Source organism: Cryptomeria japonica, chromosome 5, assembly GCF_030272615.1.
Source record: "Cryptomeria japonica chromosome 5, Sugi_1.0, whole genome shotgun sequence".
In the NCBI taxonomy this organism is placed as follows: domain Eukaryota; kingdom Viridiplantae; phylum Streptophyta; class Pinopsida; order Cupressales; family Cupressaceae; genus Cryptomeria; species Cryptomeria japonica.
Window position 1 is genome coordinate 883,623,288 of NC_081409.1, and position 12,436 is coordinate 883,635,723.

The 12,436-nt window shown below is 34.1% G+C and overlaps 1 protein-coding gene across 1 annotated transcript in view; it reads right to left on the reverse strand.

Annotated features, from left to right (window-relative positions):
• The window catches only part of LOC131059273 (polyubiquitin 11-like), a 52,760-nt gene extending 46,483 nt beyond the window's left edge, over positions 1 to 6,277 (reverse strand). The window contains exon 1 of the mRNA XM_059221189.1: positions 5,712 to 6,277. Within this exon, the coding sequence (XP_059077172.1) occupies positions 5,712 to 6,222 (511 nt within the window). The 5' untranslated portion in view covers positions 6,223 to 6,277. The remainder of the gene's footprint in view (positions 1 to 5,711) is intronic.
• Positions 6,278 to 12,436: the final 6,159 nt, after the last annotated feature.

A 12,436-nucleotide genomic window follows, 5' to 3' on the forward strand; every position in this document is an offset into this window, starting at 1 on the left:
ATATTATACACACACACACACACACATATATATATAAATATTATATATTATATGTAGATACACATATTATATATTACATATATTATATGTATATAAACATATTATATGTATATAAACATATTATATATATAATATCATATTATACAATAGTGCGTACGTGTTGTTTATAGTAAAAAGAGCGCATACATGCTGCTTACACCATAAGTACCCCGTATGCGCTTTTGACTGTTTAGGCTTGGAAATAGGAATGGATGACAAAGCTACAGTTTCGAAGTTTGATTTTCCTCCATTTCTCTCATTTTTGACATGTTTTATTTTATAAAACTTGGTTTATCGAATTTGTCATCATCAGCTTTACACTTCATCAAGTGGGTATTTCTAAAATTGCCACCATATTTTCACCCATCTTCTAAGCTTTCTAACCATATAATTTTTTTTCAATTTCAACAACAATAACATTATTATTGAATTTCTTTTACCAATATCTCCATAGTTCTCAAAGACATAGGTGCACCATTTTTTAAATAGCTTTTAATATACTTATCCAAATTTAAAAAACTTTATATATTATGGTAGTGAACTTGATTCTTTACAATTTGAAAAAAAAACTGTATTTTCAATTTATTTAGTGCAACTTATGCTTCGCACACGAACAAGTACCTAATTTTTCAGGATGTGCTCGATTGGAAAAATCATAAAAAAAAAAATACTCAACAAAAAATTACAAACAAATACACATCTTCTAGTGCTCACTCTTAACTATCTTTCTTCCAAAGGATTTATTAAAATACTAAATCTAACTATGACTTTTTTTATACCCACGTCAAACACTATGTTATGTTTTTGAGAAAACATCAGGGCCAGATTTTCGTGTGCAAAGGATTTGACCCCCTTAATCTTATCCAATTTTGAAAATGTTTTGTAGTTTGGAAACTAGATTCAGAGTACTACAATATTTATTCTTTGGTTATCTTCATATCTTGAGTGGATGACTTTCAAATTTTGCCTCCAAGTTCAGGTTCACCTGATTTCAGAAAAAAATTGTCCACTTATACCCCCGTTTTTTACCACCATCTTTGTGAACTTACCCTTATATTACAAAATTCTTTTATTTTATATAAAATTAATACAACCTAATTGATGAAATAAATGGTTTTTTTCTTTTGTCCTAAATTGGGTGCTACAAAGACCTTGAGATTATTCTAACCTATCTAGCCTCACCACCATACCCTCTTAATTGATGGTGCCACATATATCTCAACACAAATCAACTTGAAAAATAATCTTTGATATAGAATTTACTCTAAAATAATCTTATCTCTTTTTTACCTTATATAAAGATAGATAAAAGCTCTATAAAGAAAGAAAAAAACAATGTCAAAAGATCTTTACTTAGAATACACATTAAACTTGGGTTCACTCAAAAGCATTGACTATAACTTTGGTACCCATGGATCCACTCATACCCTGCAAATAACATGTAAAATCTTATACAAGTCATATGCAATTTTAATATTATTGGCTCTCACTAAAACCCCTAACCTAAATATAATATTTTCTAACTACATCCTTGCATTTAAAGTGTCAAAAGAATTAAAGTTTGAGAACCCTTTAGTCCAGGGTTGGTCAATGAATCCAATCTATTTAAGTATATATTCTAAATCAAAGAATGTCAAGTGCTAGACCTTAAGTGATAGAAATGAATAAATAAATATCATGGTTGAAAAAGTATTGCATTCACCCACCACATGAACATTAGTTCTTTGATCTTGACTATTCATCATTATAGAAATTTATTGAATGGTGTGTGCACATACTCTCTTGTAATTATTTAGCATTATAACATATCCTTCTAAAGATGATGTGTAATAGTTGAACCCAATTGAAATTGATATCTCATTTCGTAGTCATGGCTCTAATGATATAGTTAATATTTGATTCAAGCTTAGTTATGATCATTGAGCTCAATGATAATATAGATTTGAGGACACCAATGACACACAAATAAGCATGAACTTAGGTTATTACCAAAGAAAGTTATTGTTCTTATAAGATAGCATTCTTTCACAGTATATTAAATGAATAAAGCCTAAATGATTAAATAAACGGTTTGTTTCCTATTGACCTAATTTGGGTGCTACAAATGCCTTGCAATTATGATAAAATGTCTTAGCTTGCAACCATTCCCTCCCATTCAAAGGCCCACATATATCTCAACTTGTGAAATAGTCTTCAATATAAAATCTAATCTACAACAACCTGGATTTGTTTACATGCTTATTTATGAAAACCTTAACTTACATTACAGATTTTTATCATAAGAATAAGAAAAGTGCAGAGAAACGATGCTTAATGATCATGATAATGAATCAAATTCAAGGATTGAAAGCAATACCCAATGCCAAAACAACTTTATTAGAGAACAAATTGAAGACCAACAAGTTTCAGTCCTTTATTGCAAGGGGGAAGACCAAGTTGCAAATATTTTGACCAAGCCACTTTGTAAAGAGAAGATCCAATTTCATTGTAAAAATATTGGCTTGCAACCCATTTAAGGGTTTGATGTAAACTCCCCAAGTAAAGCTTAAGAGGGGTGTTAGATTTTTTAATCTTTACTTGTCTTAGGTTTATTTGTATTTAGTTTAAGATATTCCTTTGGAATCCCTACATGTAATTTGTCCTCCAGTACATGTGTGAGGACAAGTCATTTCTTTTATTTTACTTTACTAAGGAATTCTCGATTTCCTCCATAAGAGGATGTGGACACATGGCATAGACATTTTATGAATGGTGACATTCATAGATTTGGGAGTTATTTTGTAACTCCCCTCTCTCTCTCTCATTTTAGTGATTGCCTCATTCATAATAACACAAGGGGTTTTTATTTGATTTTCCCCTTTTAAAAGTTTGTGTGCCTCCTTCTTCACATTTGGGTGATTTCTCCAAGGTTTCTGCATTTCTCTTGGTAAAATTTACTTCATCAATTAACTTACTTGGTAATGTACCCTAGAGAGATGGATGTGATTATGTTATGTTAATTCTCTTGTGTAATGGACTAACTAGATAGATGACGTGTTATGATGTTAAGACCATGTTGAAATTAAATTTATGAATGCTTATTCATGTTGTAGGACAACATTAAGTGTAACATTAGTGTTTAAATTTTTTTAACTCCATTCGAGGTTAGATTGGTGTAGATTCTCTAAGGTATTTTTAGCAGGCAGTCTAATATAAATTTGATGTTTACAAATCCTTAGATGTATTCCTCTCATATCCTTATAATTCTAGACAAATTATTTACATCGATTCATCATGTTCAATGTATACTTTTTCTTTTTCCTTAATTGTTTGTAATAAATCAAGTTGATTCATCTTTTGGTCCTCATCACAATGTTGGCATATATTTATTTTTTCTAGGGGAAATTCTCTTACAAGATGTTTATTCTTGGATTTTGGGCAATAGGTGTAAAGAGAATTTGTATTCTTGTTTTTAGGTTGCGTTCAATCAAAAGTAGTATTTAGTTGAACAAAGATATTAAATTTTAGGTTTGTAATCTATTCCTCTCATCAAATTAGTCATGTTAATTCATCCTGTAATTTTGAAATAATATTTGCAAAGTTGAAATATTTCACCAAATTCTAGCTTTATTGCATATCAATTTCTCATTAAATCAAGGCCTCTTTTTGAGTCTTCTCCTAGGCCTTTCACAAAAATGGTTTCCAATGCTTCAATGGGTATAGCATTTTCACTAAAATAACACTTCAACACAAAAAGAAATCTATCTACATTATCTTCCAATCTTTCTTTCTCTTTTTTTCTTTTTTTATGATTGACCCTACAATAACCATAATATTTATCTAAGAATATTGTTTCCATTTTTTGCCATAGACCAATTCATCTAGAAACTAATCTGATAAACCATTTTATTATTGAATTTTTTAAAGAAGTAAATAGTTTCATCTTTAAGTTATCAATCTTATAGCCAAAGTCTAGCAAAGAACCTTTATCTCAAAAATAAATTGGTCTATATCTTCTAATGATAAGCCTCATAGAGTAGAATTGTTGGTAAGGGAGACATTTTCATAGGTGTGTCTTCATTTGCATTAATATTAACAATGGTGGTCTCATTTCATTGCTTAAGAAACCAAATCCTTTCAAACTAGATTGGATTTATTTATCCAATCTTTGATAGTCGATGAGTTTATTCTTTAGTTTGTTATGTGTTCATCTTATTAAACTAGTCTTCTTGATTACTCCTCTAATTTTTGGAATAATATTTGCAAAGTTCAAAGACCACCAAATTCTAGCTTGCCTACATATCAAATTCTACTTAAATCAAGGGCTCTTCTTGAGTTTTATCCCATCCCTTTCAAAAAATTGTTTTGAATGCCTTAATAGGTATAACATTTTCACAACAATAGCACTTCAACATGGAAATAAATCTATTTAGATTGTATTATAAGCTTTCTTTTTTTTCTTAGGGCACTTTTTTTTCCCCCTTTTTTCTCTTTTTTAATCATTGACCCTAGAATAATCCTAATATTTATCAAAGATTATTGTTTCAATTTCTTGTCATATACCAATTTATCTAATAACTAATCCCATATACAATCTCATTACTAAATTTTTTTTAAAAATTATATAGTTTCACCTTTATGTTATCAATCTTATAATCATAGTTCTAGCAAAGAACCTTGAGTTAAAAAATAAATTGGTGTAAATCTTCTAATCATAAACCTTAGAAAATAGAAAGGTTAGCAAGGTAGACTTATTCATAAGTGCATCTTCATATGCATTAATATTAACAATGATGGCCTTATGTCATTGCTTAAGAAACAAAATCCTTTCAAACTGTATTGGAGTGTTGAGGTTACTCAAGAGCCACAAGACCGAGAGATAGGAAGTTTGATAAATTTTTTCCTTTAAATCATGAACATCAACCTACAATTGGATGTTAAAGTCCACCTACTAGAAAAATTGAACTCAATTTATTCTCTTGTCCAAATTATTTTCTCGTGATGATTATGAATGCAACAATACAAAATAGTTGAATTTTATTGAATGTGAGGGTGTCACGAGTGATATTTTATATTGTCTACATCATTTTATCAAACCAGCACTACCAACACATCTATGTGGTCTAATTTGTGATATTGGATAAATCATTTCACTATCGAAGCTTTGAAACTTCGTTATCCTTCAAAAACACCAATTCCATCAAAATGTGAGAGAGGTTACATGATGGACTATCAAAAACCTTTTTTATAAAGTAAACCTTAATAAATATTTTAAATACATCTATCTAAAAGACATCTTGAGAAAGACCTCATATTTAATGTTTAGAATTATTATTTTTTATTTATTTCATAATAATATAAATCCATATTGATACCTGAACATATTGATACCTGAACACACTAGTTGAGGAAATCCATACTGAATTTATAATTTCGAAATGCTGAGGCAAATATGGCAAACAGATTCAGATACAAACTTATTTCTTTAAATTATATATTGAAAGTTCATTTGTCAAACCATCCGGGCAGACGCAGACGCAGGCGCAGGTTGAATTTAAAGGTGGACTCCCTCTTTCTCTTGTGATCAACCAGAGTGCGATCATCCTTGTTAGTGCTTTCCTTGTCTTGGGTCTTCATCTCCTCGTTTTCAATCTTCTCAAAGGAGAATGACACTTTGAATTCTCCTTCTCTACTTCTTCCCCCTCCCCTTAACCGGGGAACCAGGTGCACAACGGAATCACTGATGATGTTGTAACTGGCAAGCGTATGACTGTTCTCAAACCGTTTGCTGACAAAGAAGAGGCACTGCTGATCGGGAGGAATTCCCTTCCATTCCTGGATCTTCTCTTTCACACTGTCGATGGTATCAGAGCTTTTCACCTCCAGAGTCATGGTCTCGCCTGCGCTCAACGATTGGATAACCAAGTGAAAGGTGGATTCCTCAGAGATGAGGCGGTGCTGATCGGGAGGGATTCCCCCCTCCTCCTGGATCTCCGCCTTCACATTAGCGATGGTATCAGAGCTTTCCGCTTTCACAGTGATGGTATGTCGCTCGAGCTCTTTGCCGGCAAACAAGATGCGTTGCTGATCGGGAGGGATTCCCTCTATGTCCTGGATCTTCGCCCTCACATCATCAACGGTATCAGAGCTATCCACCCTCAGAGTGATGGTCTTGCCCGTCAATGTATTCACAAATATCTGCATCCTGTATTTCTTGCTTTCTCCAACACAAAACCTGCAAATCGAAGGCTTTACACAAATGAATCTTAGCCTTAATATTGTCGATGAAGACTTTACACAAATAAACTCTCCACCTCCACGTCCTAAAATTCGAAGAAGAGCTTTTCTCACAGATAAAGTGTCCTACTTACCTCGCCTTTTAAAGATGCGTATGGTAAAACCCAAACACAGAACGTTGCGTATCCCACACGCACACATAACCATACCAATGGGTATGGGTACGGAAATTTGCTCGGGTTCAATCATCAAAAAAGTCGTATTTGGAGGCCGGCTATCATAGAGGACAAAATAGCCGCGGCCGGCTATTATAGAGGACAAAACAAAGAATAAGGAAAAATAAAAAATAAATAAATAAAGGATAACAAAAACAAAACAATAAAAAATATATAAATAAATATAATAAAAAATATAAAACTAACAAATAAAGGTCTAAGGAGAAAGCACAAAGAGAGGTGCTTACATTGTTTTGCTTGCACATGTGTGAAAATATATATCTTGTTTTGCTTGCATATGTGCATATGTATATTTTCGCGTATAGTTATGCTTTTTTTTACTTCTCTTTGTGTTTTCTCTTTAAGCTTTTATTTGTTAGTTTTATATTTCTGCTTGTTTTGGTTTTTTTGTTCTTTGTTTTTTTTTCCTTTTTTATGTCTTTTTCTTGCTTTTATATATATGTTTGCTTTTATTTTTATTTTTAATTTTGATTGATCTTTGTTTTTTCTATCAGATGGCATTTTTTTTGTTTTTCGGTTGTGAAAGGAGTATTTTTGTTGTTGTTTAAAATGGCTCATTTTCGAGAGTATTGTAAAAAGTCATCTGTGTTAGCATTGTCGTGTCCATAACTGACATAACTTGTTTAAAATCATAATGGTTCAACATTCATAAAAACATGAGGAGTTTAGTACGAATGGGTTTATGTTTAGGGTATTAGTAAAATGTTGAACATTGTTTTAAGTGGGCAATTGTTGGGGTTATTTTTGGGCTTTTAGTAAAATATCGAATGGGTTTACTGATATATTCTTCATAAAAAGGCATTGTAATGGTGTTGTATTGTTTTACTGTCCATAATGAGAAAAGATTGGATAACCGTGCTATGTGGATGTAGCACACCTTGGGTGAACCACATTAAATCTCTATGTTTTTTGTGTTTTGTATTATTCTTCATTTTGCTGTATTCAAATCTGCATATAATTGTTAATTTGTATTTGCTCGAGATCTACCTAAACCCTAACATTGAGCACATTCATGCAGCTTGTGAATGAGGTATTAAAAAAATTGCAAAAAATTGTTATTTTTGCTTGGATGATTTTTTTATTTGTAGTATGACAATAGAGGAGCATTTGGTGCATACTCATAGAGTATTTAATAACTTAAGAGAAGTTGTTGATCAAACTAAAGAAGTGTAGTTTTGTGAACTAGTTAATGTACCTTAGATTTGAGGTCTCAATAGATGGTCTTAGAATGGGCCCAAAGAAGGTAAGAACTATCATTGAATGGCCTACTCCAAGGAGTGCTACTTAGGTGAGGTATATTCATGGTTTGGATAGTTTTAATACACAATTCATCAACAATTTTACTAGTATTTGTGAACCCCTAACTAAAAAATTGAGAGGGACTAGAAGGGAATTTAAGTTGATTATAAGAGAAACAAAGAGTTTTGATACATCAAAGAAGTCATAGAGAAACCTATTTTTCCACTTATAAATAAATTAATAAGGTATTTTAGGTAGATTGTGATGCTTGAGGCAATGTCATAGGAGCAATGGTGATTCAAGAAAGAAAACCCATTAATTATTTTAGTAAAAAGTTGAATGATGCAAAAATAAAATATTATATTTATGTGTTGTCACGAAGATTGCATTGTGTTACTAAGAAAGGAGCTTAGAAATCTTGTGAAACATGGAAACACATTTGATCCCATGGGTTGCTCAAATTGAAGTTGAATCTACAGAGTGAATTGGTTCTCTTTGATGAAACACCCGAAACTAACTTCCTCGGTAAAAGGATAGAAGGATAACATGAATTGAAACCTATCCTGGAAGGTGATGCACCAAACGTTCTATCTGAGATCTCCAACTTTCTTAATTCGCAAAAATATTTCAACAAGTAGCTTTGAATATTTCACAACTTAACTAAACATGTAATGCATAAATATTTCTTACAAAGGCCTGAATTTAAATTTGCTTGCCTAAAGGAAAACAACAGGTTTTAATGACTACAAGCTATTATAAACCAACTAACACAATCTAAAGCATGCAACTATCATGTATCTCCTTGAACAAAATGTTGATTGAATGAGACAAAATAGAGGGTATAAACCACATAAAACCATCAAATCATTCATTCATCAAATAACACAAGAAGTATCAAGAAGGAATCTACTGTTGTTTTATTGAAAATAAAAGGAATCTGTTGTTACAAACTGAGGAATATGAGCTACAATGTCATCATGTTGGAGATTATTGGTCATTTCTACTACTAGGATATGTTGTTGTCATTGATGTCAACATATTCCTGTGATTTTCTCTGGTGTGTTTGGGAAGATCTTATTATTTGGTTTTGTGGTTTTGTTTTGCAGTTTTGGTGCTTTGTAGAGTTTGGTATTTCCTCCGGTATATTTTGGTGTGATCAAATCTTGAGCTCAGATTTTGGGAGATTGTTTGAAATGGTCTTGTGTATCTTCATTTCAGATGGTTTATAATTTGGTGCTCTGCAAGTTATCTTGCTTTGTGACAGTTGTTGATTGGTTGTGTTATTGAGCTTCTAGATGTTGATCGATGAAGATTTGATAAGTGGTGTTGGTGCAGTTGTTTATGATGATTCTAACATGTTTTTTGGTATTTCCTGGTCATTTCCTATTTTTTCTAGTGATCGACATTGATTGTTGTGCAATTTTTTGATGGTTTCTATGAACCGGTAATTATTTGTGTGTTATGCAGTATTCTCGTGGTGTAGTGTGTTGCGGTTGATCTTGGCGTGATTTTCGGTGGTGTTGAGCATTTGGAAATTCAAATTAGGTCCATGCTATGTCATGTATATCATTATATTGGTCCAGTGATTGATCTTTGTATCCTGTGATATAATTTTGTATTTGTGAGTTGAGCGTTTAGCCAACCTTGTTATCAACATTGATGACTTGTATATATAGTTGATATATTCATGCACTTTAGGTATCAAGGTCGTGTCTACATTATCAAAGAGTGGTGTATGTGAAATCAAGTGATTCATCTTTCAGTGTTGTGATTGAGTAGAGATTGGTGTTGCAGGGAAGACATTTTTTCTTAAAAAAAACTGTAATTAGGCATTTGGAGATGCTATTCTTTCAGTTCATTCGATCGGAAACGCAGAAAAATGAGAAAACCTAGTGGGAAAAAATTTGTCTCCAAAAAGAGATAAAAGAACATGTTGAAAGAAATAAGAAGGAAGGAAGGCCTCATAAAGACCCCCCAAGGACAACTTCCTTCACCCCAAGCATAGAGCGTAACTGAAGAGAATGCAGTGATGCAAAAGTTTTCATGAAGATGTTAGTAACCTACTCAGCAGTGGGAATGTAGTCCGGAATGAGAGAACCATCCTAAATCAATAGGTGGATAAAATGCATGTGAAGCTCAATGTACTTCATCTACTGATGCTCTACCGGGTTCCGAGAAATATGAATAGCACTCTGATTGTCACACCAAAGAATAATGGGACTATCAGGAGGAAAACCAAACTCAGTCATCAACTGTCGAAGCCATAAGATCTCCTGACTGGCGAGCACAACAGCTTGGTACTCAGCCTCTGTAGATGATAATGCATGAGCAGTCTGCTTCTTGCAAGATCATGTGATAGGACTAGAGCCAAGATAGAAAACAAAGCCAGAAGTAGACTTCCGATCAATGACATCACCAGTCCAATCTGAGTTAGTGTAGCCAACAATGTGACTTTCCCCCGATGTGTAGTGAATGCCATGAGAAATAGAGCCCTAAATGTACCACAAAATAGGTTTGACAACTTGCGAATAACTCTCATGATGATCATGGGAGAATCAAGAGACAAGGCCAATCGCAAGGAAAGATCAAGATGAGTGTGTGTCAGGTACAACAAACTGCCAACCAACTTCTTGTAAAGTGTAGAATCTACTGAAGGAGTGGTACAAGTAGTAATAAAAACAACCCCTGACTGAAAAGGAGTGGGAGTAGGCTTGCAATCAAGCATGCCAAAGTACCGAAGCATGTCAAGAGCATACTTATACTAGTAAATGTAGATCCCATCAGAAGACTGAATCAACTGAAGACCAAGAAAATAATGCAGAAGACTGAGATTTGTCATCCCAAACTGGTCCATCAAAGCTCGTTGAATATGTTGAATCATAGATGATGAGCTACCTATGATGAGGAGATCATCAATATATAGCACAAGAACCAGGATCTCACCCTCAAGAAGTTGAATGTAAACTGTGTGATCCATATGACTGCGGGTGAAACCAGTGGAGAGCAAGAAAGAATCCATCTTCTCATACCAAGCTCGAGGGGCCTGTTTGAGACCATTCAATGAACGACTAAGTCTGCAAACCAAAGAACTATCCTGCACAAATCCCTGAGAATTCTCTATATATATTTCCACCTGTAGGTCTCCATGAAAGAAAGCAATCTTCACATCCATCTGAAAAACGGGTCATCCCCGAGAAGATGCAAGAGATAGTACAAAGTGAATAGAGTTCATCTTGGCAATAGGGCCAAATGTCTCAGAGTAATCAATACCCTCAACCTGCAAGAAACCCTTTGCAACTAGACATGATTTGCACCTATCAATCAAACCATCAACAACATACTTAGTATGATACAACTAGTGGCACCTAACCATCTTTTTGCCCTTAGGAAGAGGACATAGATCTCAAGTATTATTCCTCATCAAAGAAGAATACCCCACCTCCATAGCACAATCCCACTTAGGGTGTCTTGTAGCCTCTGAAAACTTCTAAGGATCATCTAAAATGGCATGACTCAAAAGACTAGAACCCATAGTATGAGAATGGGTGCGACGAGTAGCTAAAGGAACACCAGCCATAGATCCTGCCACCTCAATAGTAAAGTGAGCCCACTTGGGCATCTGAGATGGAGTAGGTCGAGGTGGGGATGGTGGATCATTAGAAGCATCATCAAAATCATCCTTAAAATAGTCCTGAAGAGATGCAGTGGGAGGAGTAGGCAGAGGAGTAGACACTGGAGACAAGGTATCCACTGTGGGAAGGCGCTCATTAAACTGAACGTCTCGTCGAAACAAGACCTCTCTAGAATTAGAATCAAACAACCTGTATGCCTTAACATCCTCACAATAGCCAACAAAAATGAGGGTTCAGCTCTTCTGCTCCATTTCTTTCCTTTGAGCATTAGGAATAATAGCCCATGCCTCACTGCCAAACACTCAGAAAAAAGAAACATCAAGCTTGTCATGAGACCAAGCCTCCTCAGGAGTCATAAGTCAAATCACCATGAGAGCCATTTGATTCTAAATATAATTGGCACAATTGACTGCCTCAGCCCAAAAAGACAAATCCATGGACCTGGACTCAATCATACAATTCACCATCTCCCGTAAAATTTTGTTCTTGCTCTTAGCGACACCATTTTACTGAGGGGTATAGGGAACAGTAAACTGATGCTGCAAACCATGCTCAGTGCAAAAATATTTGAAATCCTAATTCACATACTCTCCCCCATTATCTATATGTATCTGCCGAATAGAACAACTAGACTTCTAATCTACAAATGTCTTGAAGATTCAAAATGAATCAAAGACATCAGATTTGTACTTAATAAAGTACACCCATGTGCGTCTGAAGAAGTCATCAATAAAGTGAGTACATACTTGGCCATAAAAAAAGGAGTAGGAAATGACATGAGATCACTATGAATCAACTCCAAGGGTGTCAAAGCATGAGGGGCTCTTCCGTTCGGAAAGGGATCCCTATGATTGTTGTTAAGGACACAACCATGACAGACACCATCAATGCAAGAAATCTATGGGAGCCAAAGAACAAGTGCCTGTGTACTCATTTGCTGAAGATATCTGTAATTAACATGGCCCAAGCGCTCATGTCAAAGCTTACTCACTGAATCTGCATGTTCTATAAGAGATGAACCTACACCCGCAGAGGGCTCAAATCCATCAAATCTATAAAGATGAGATGCAGTAT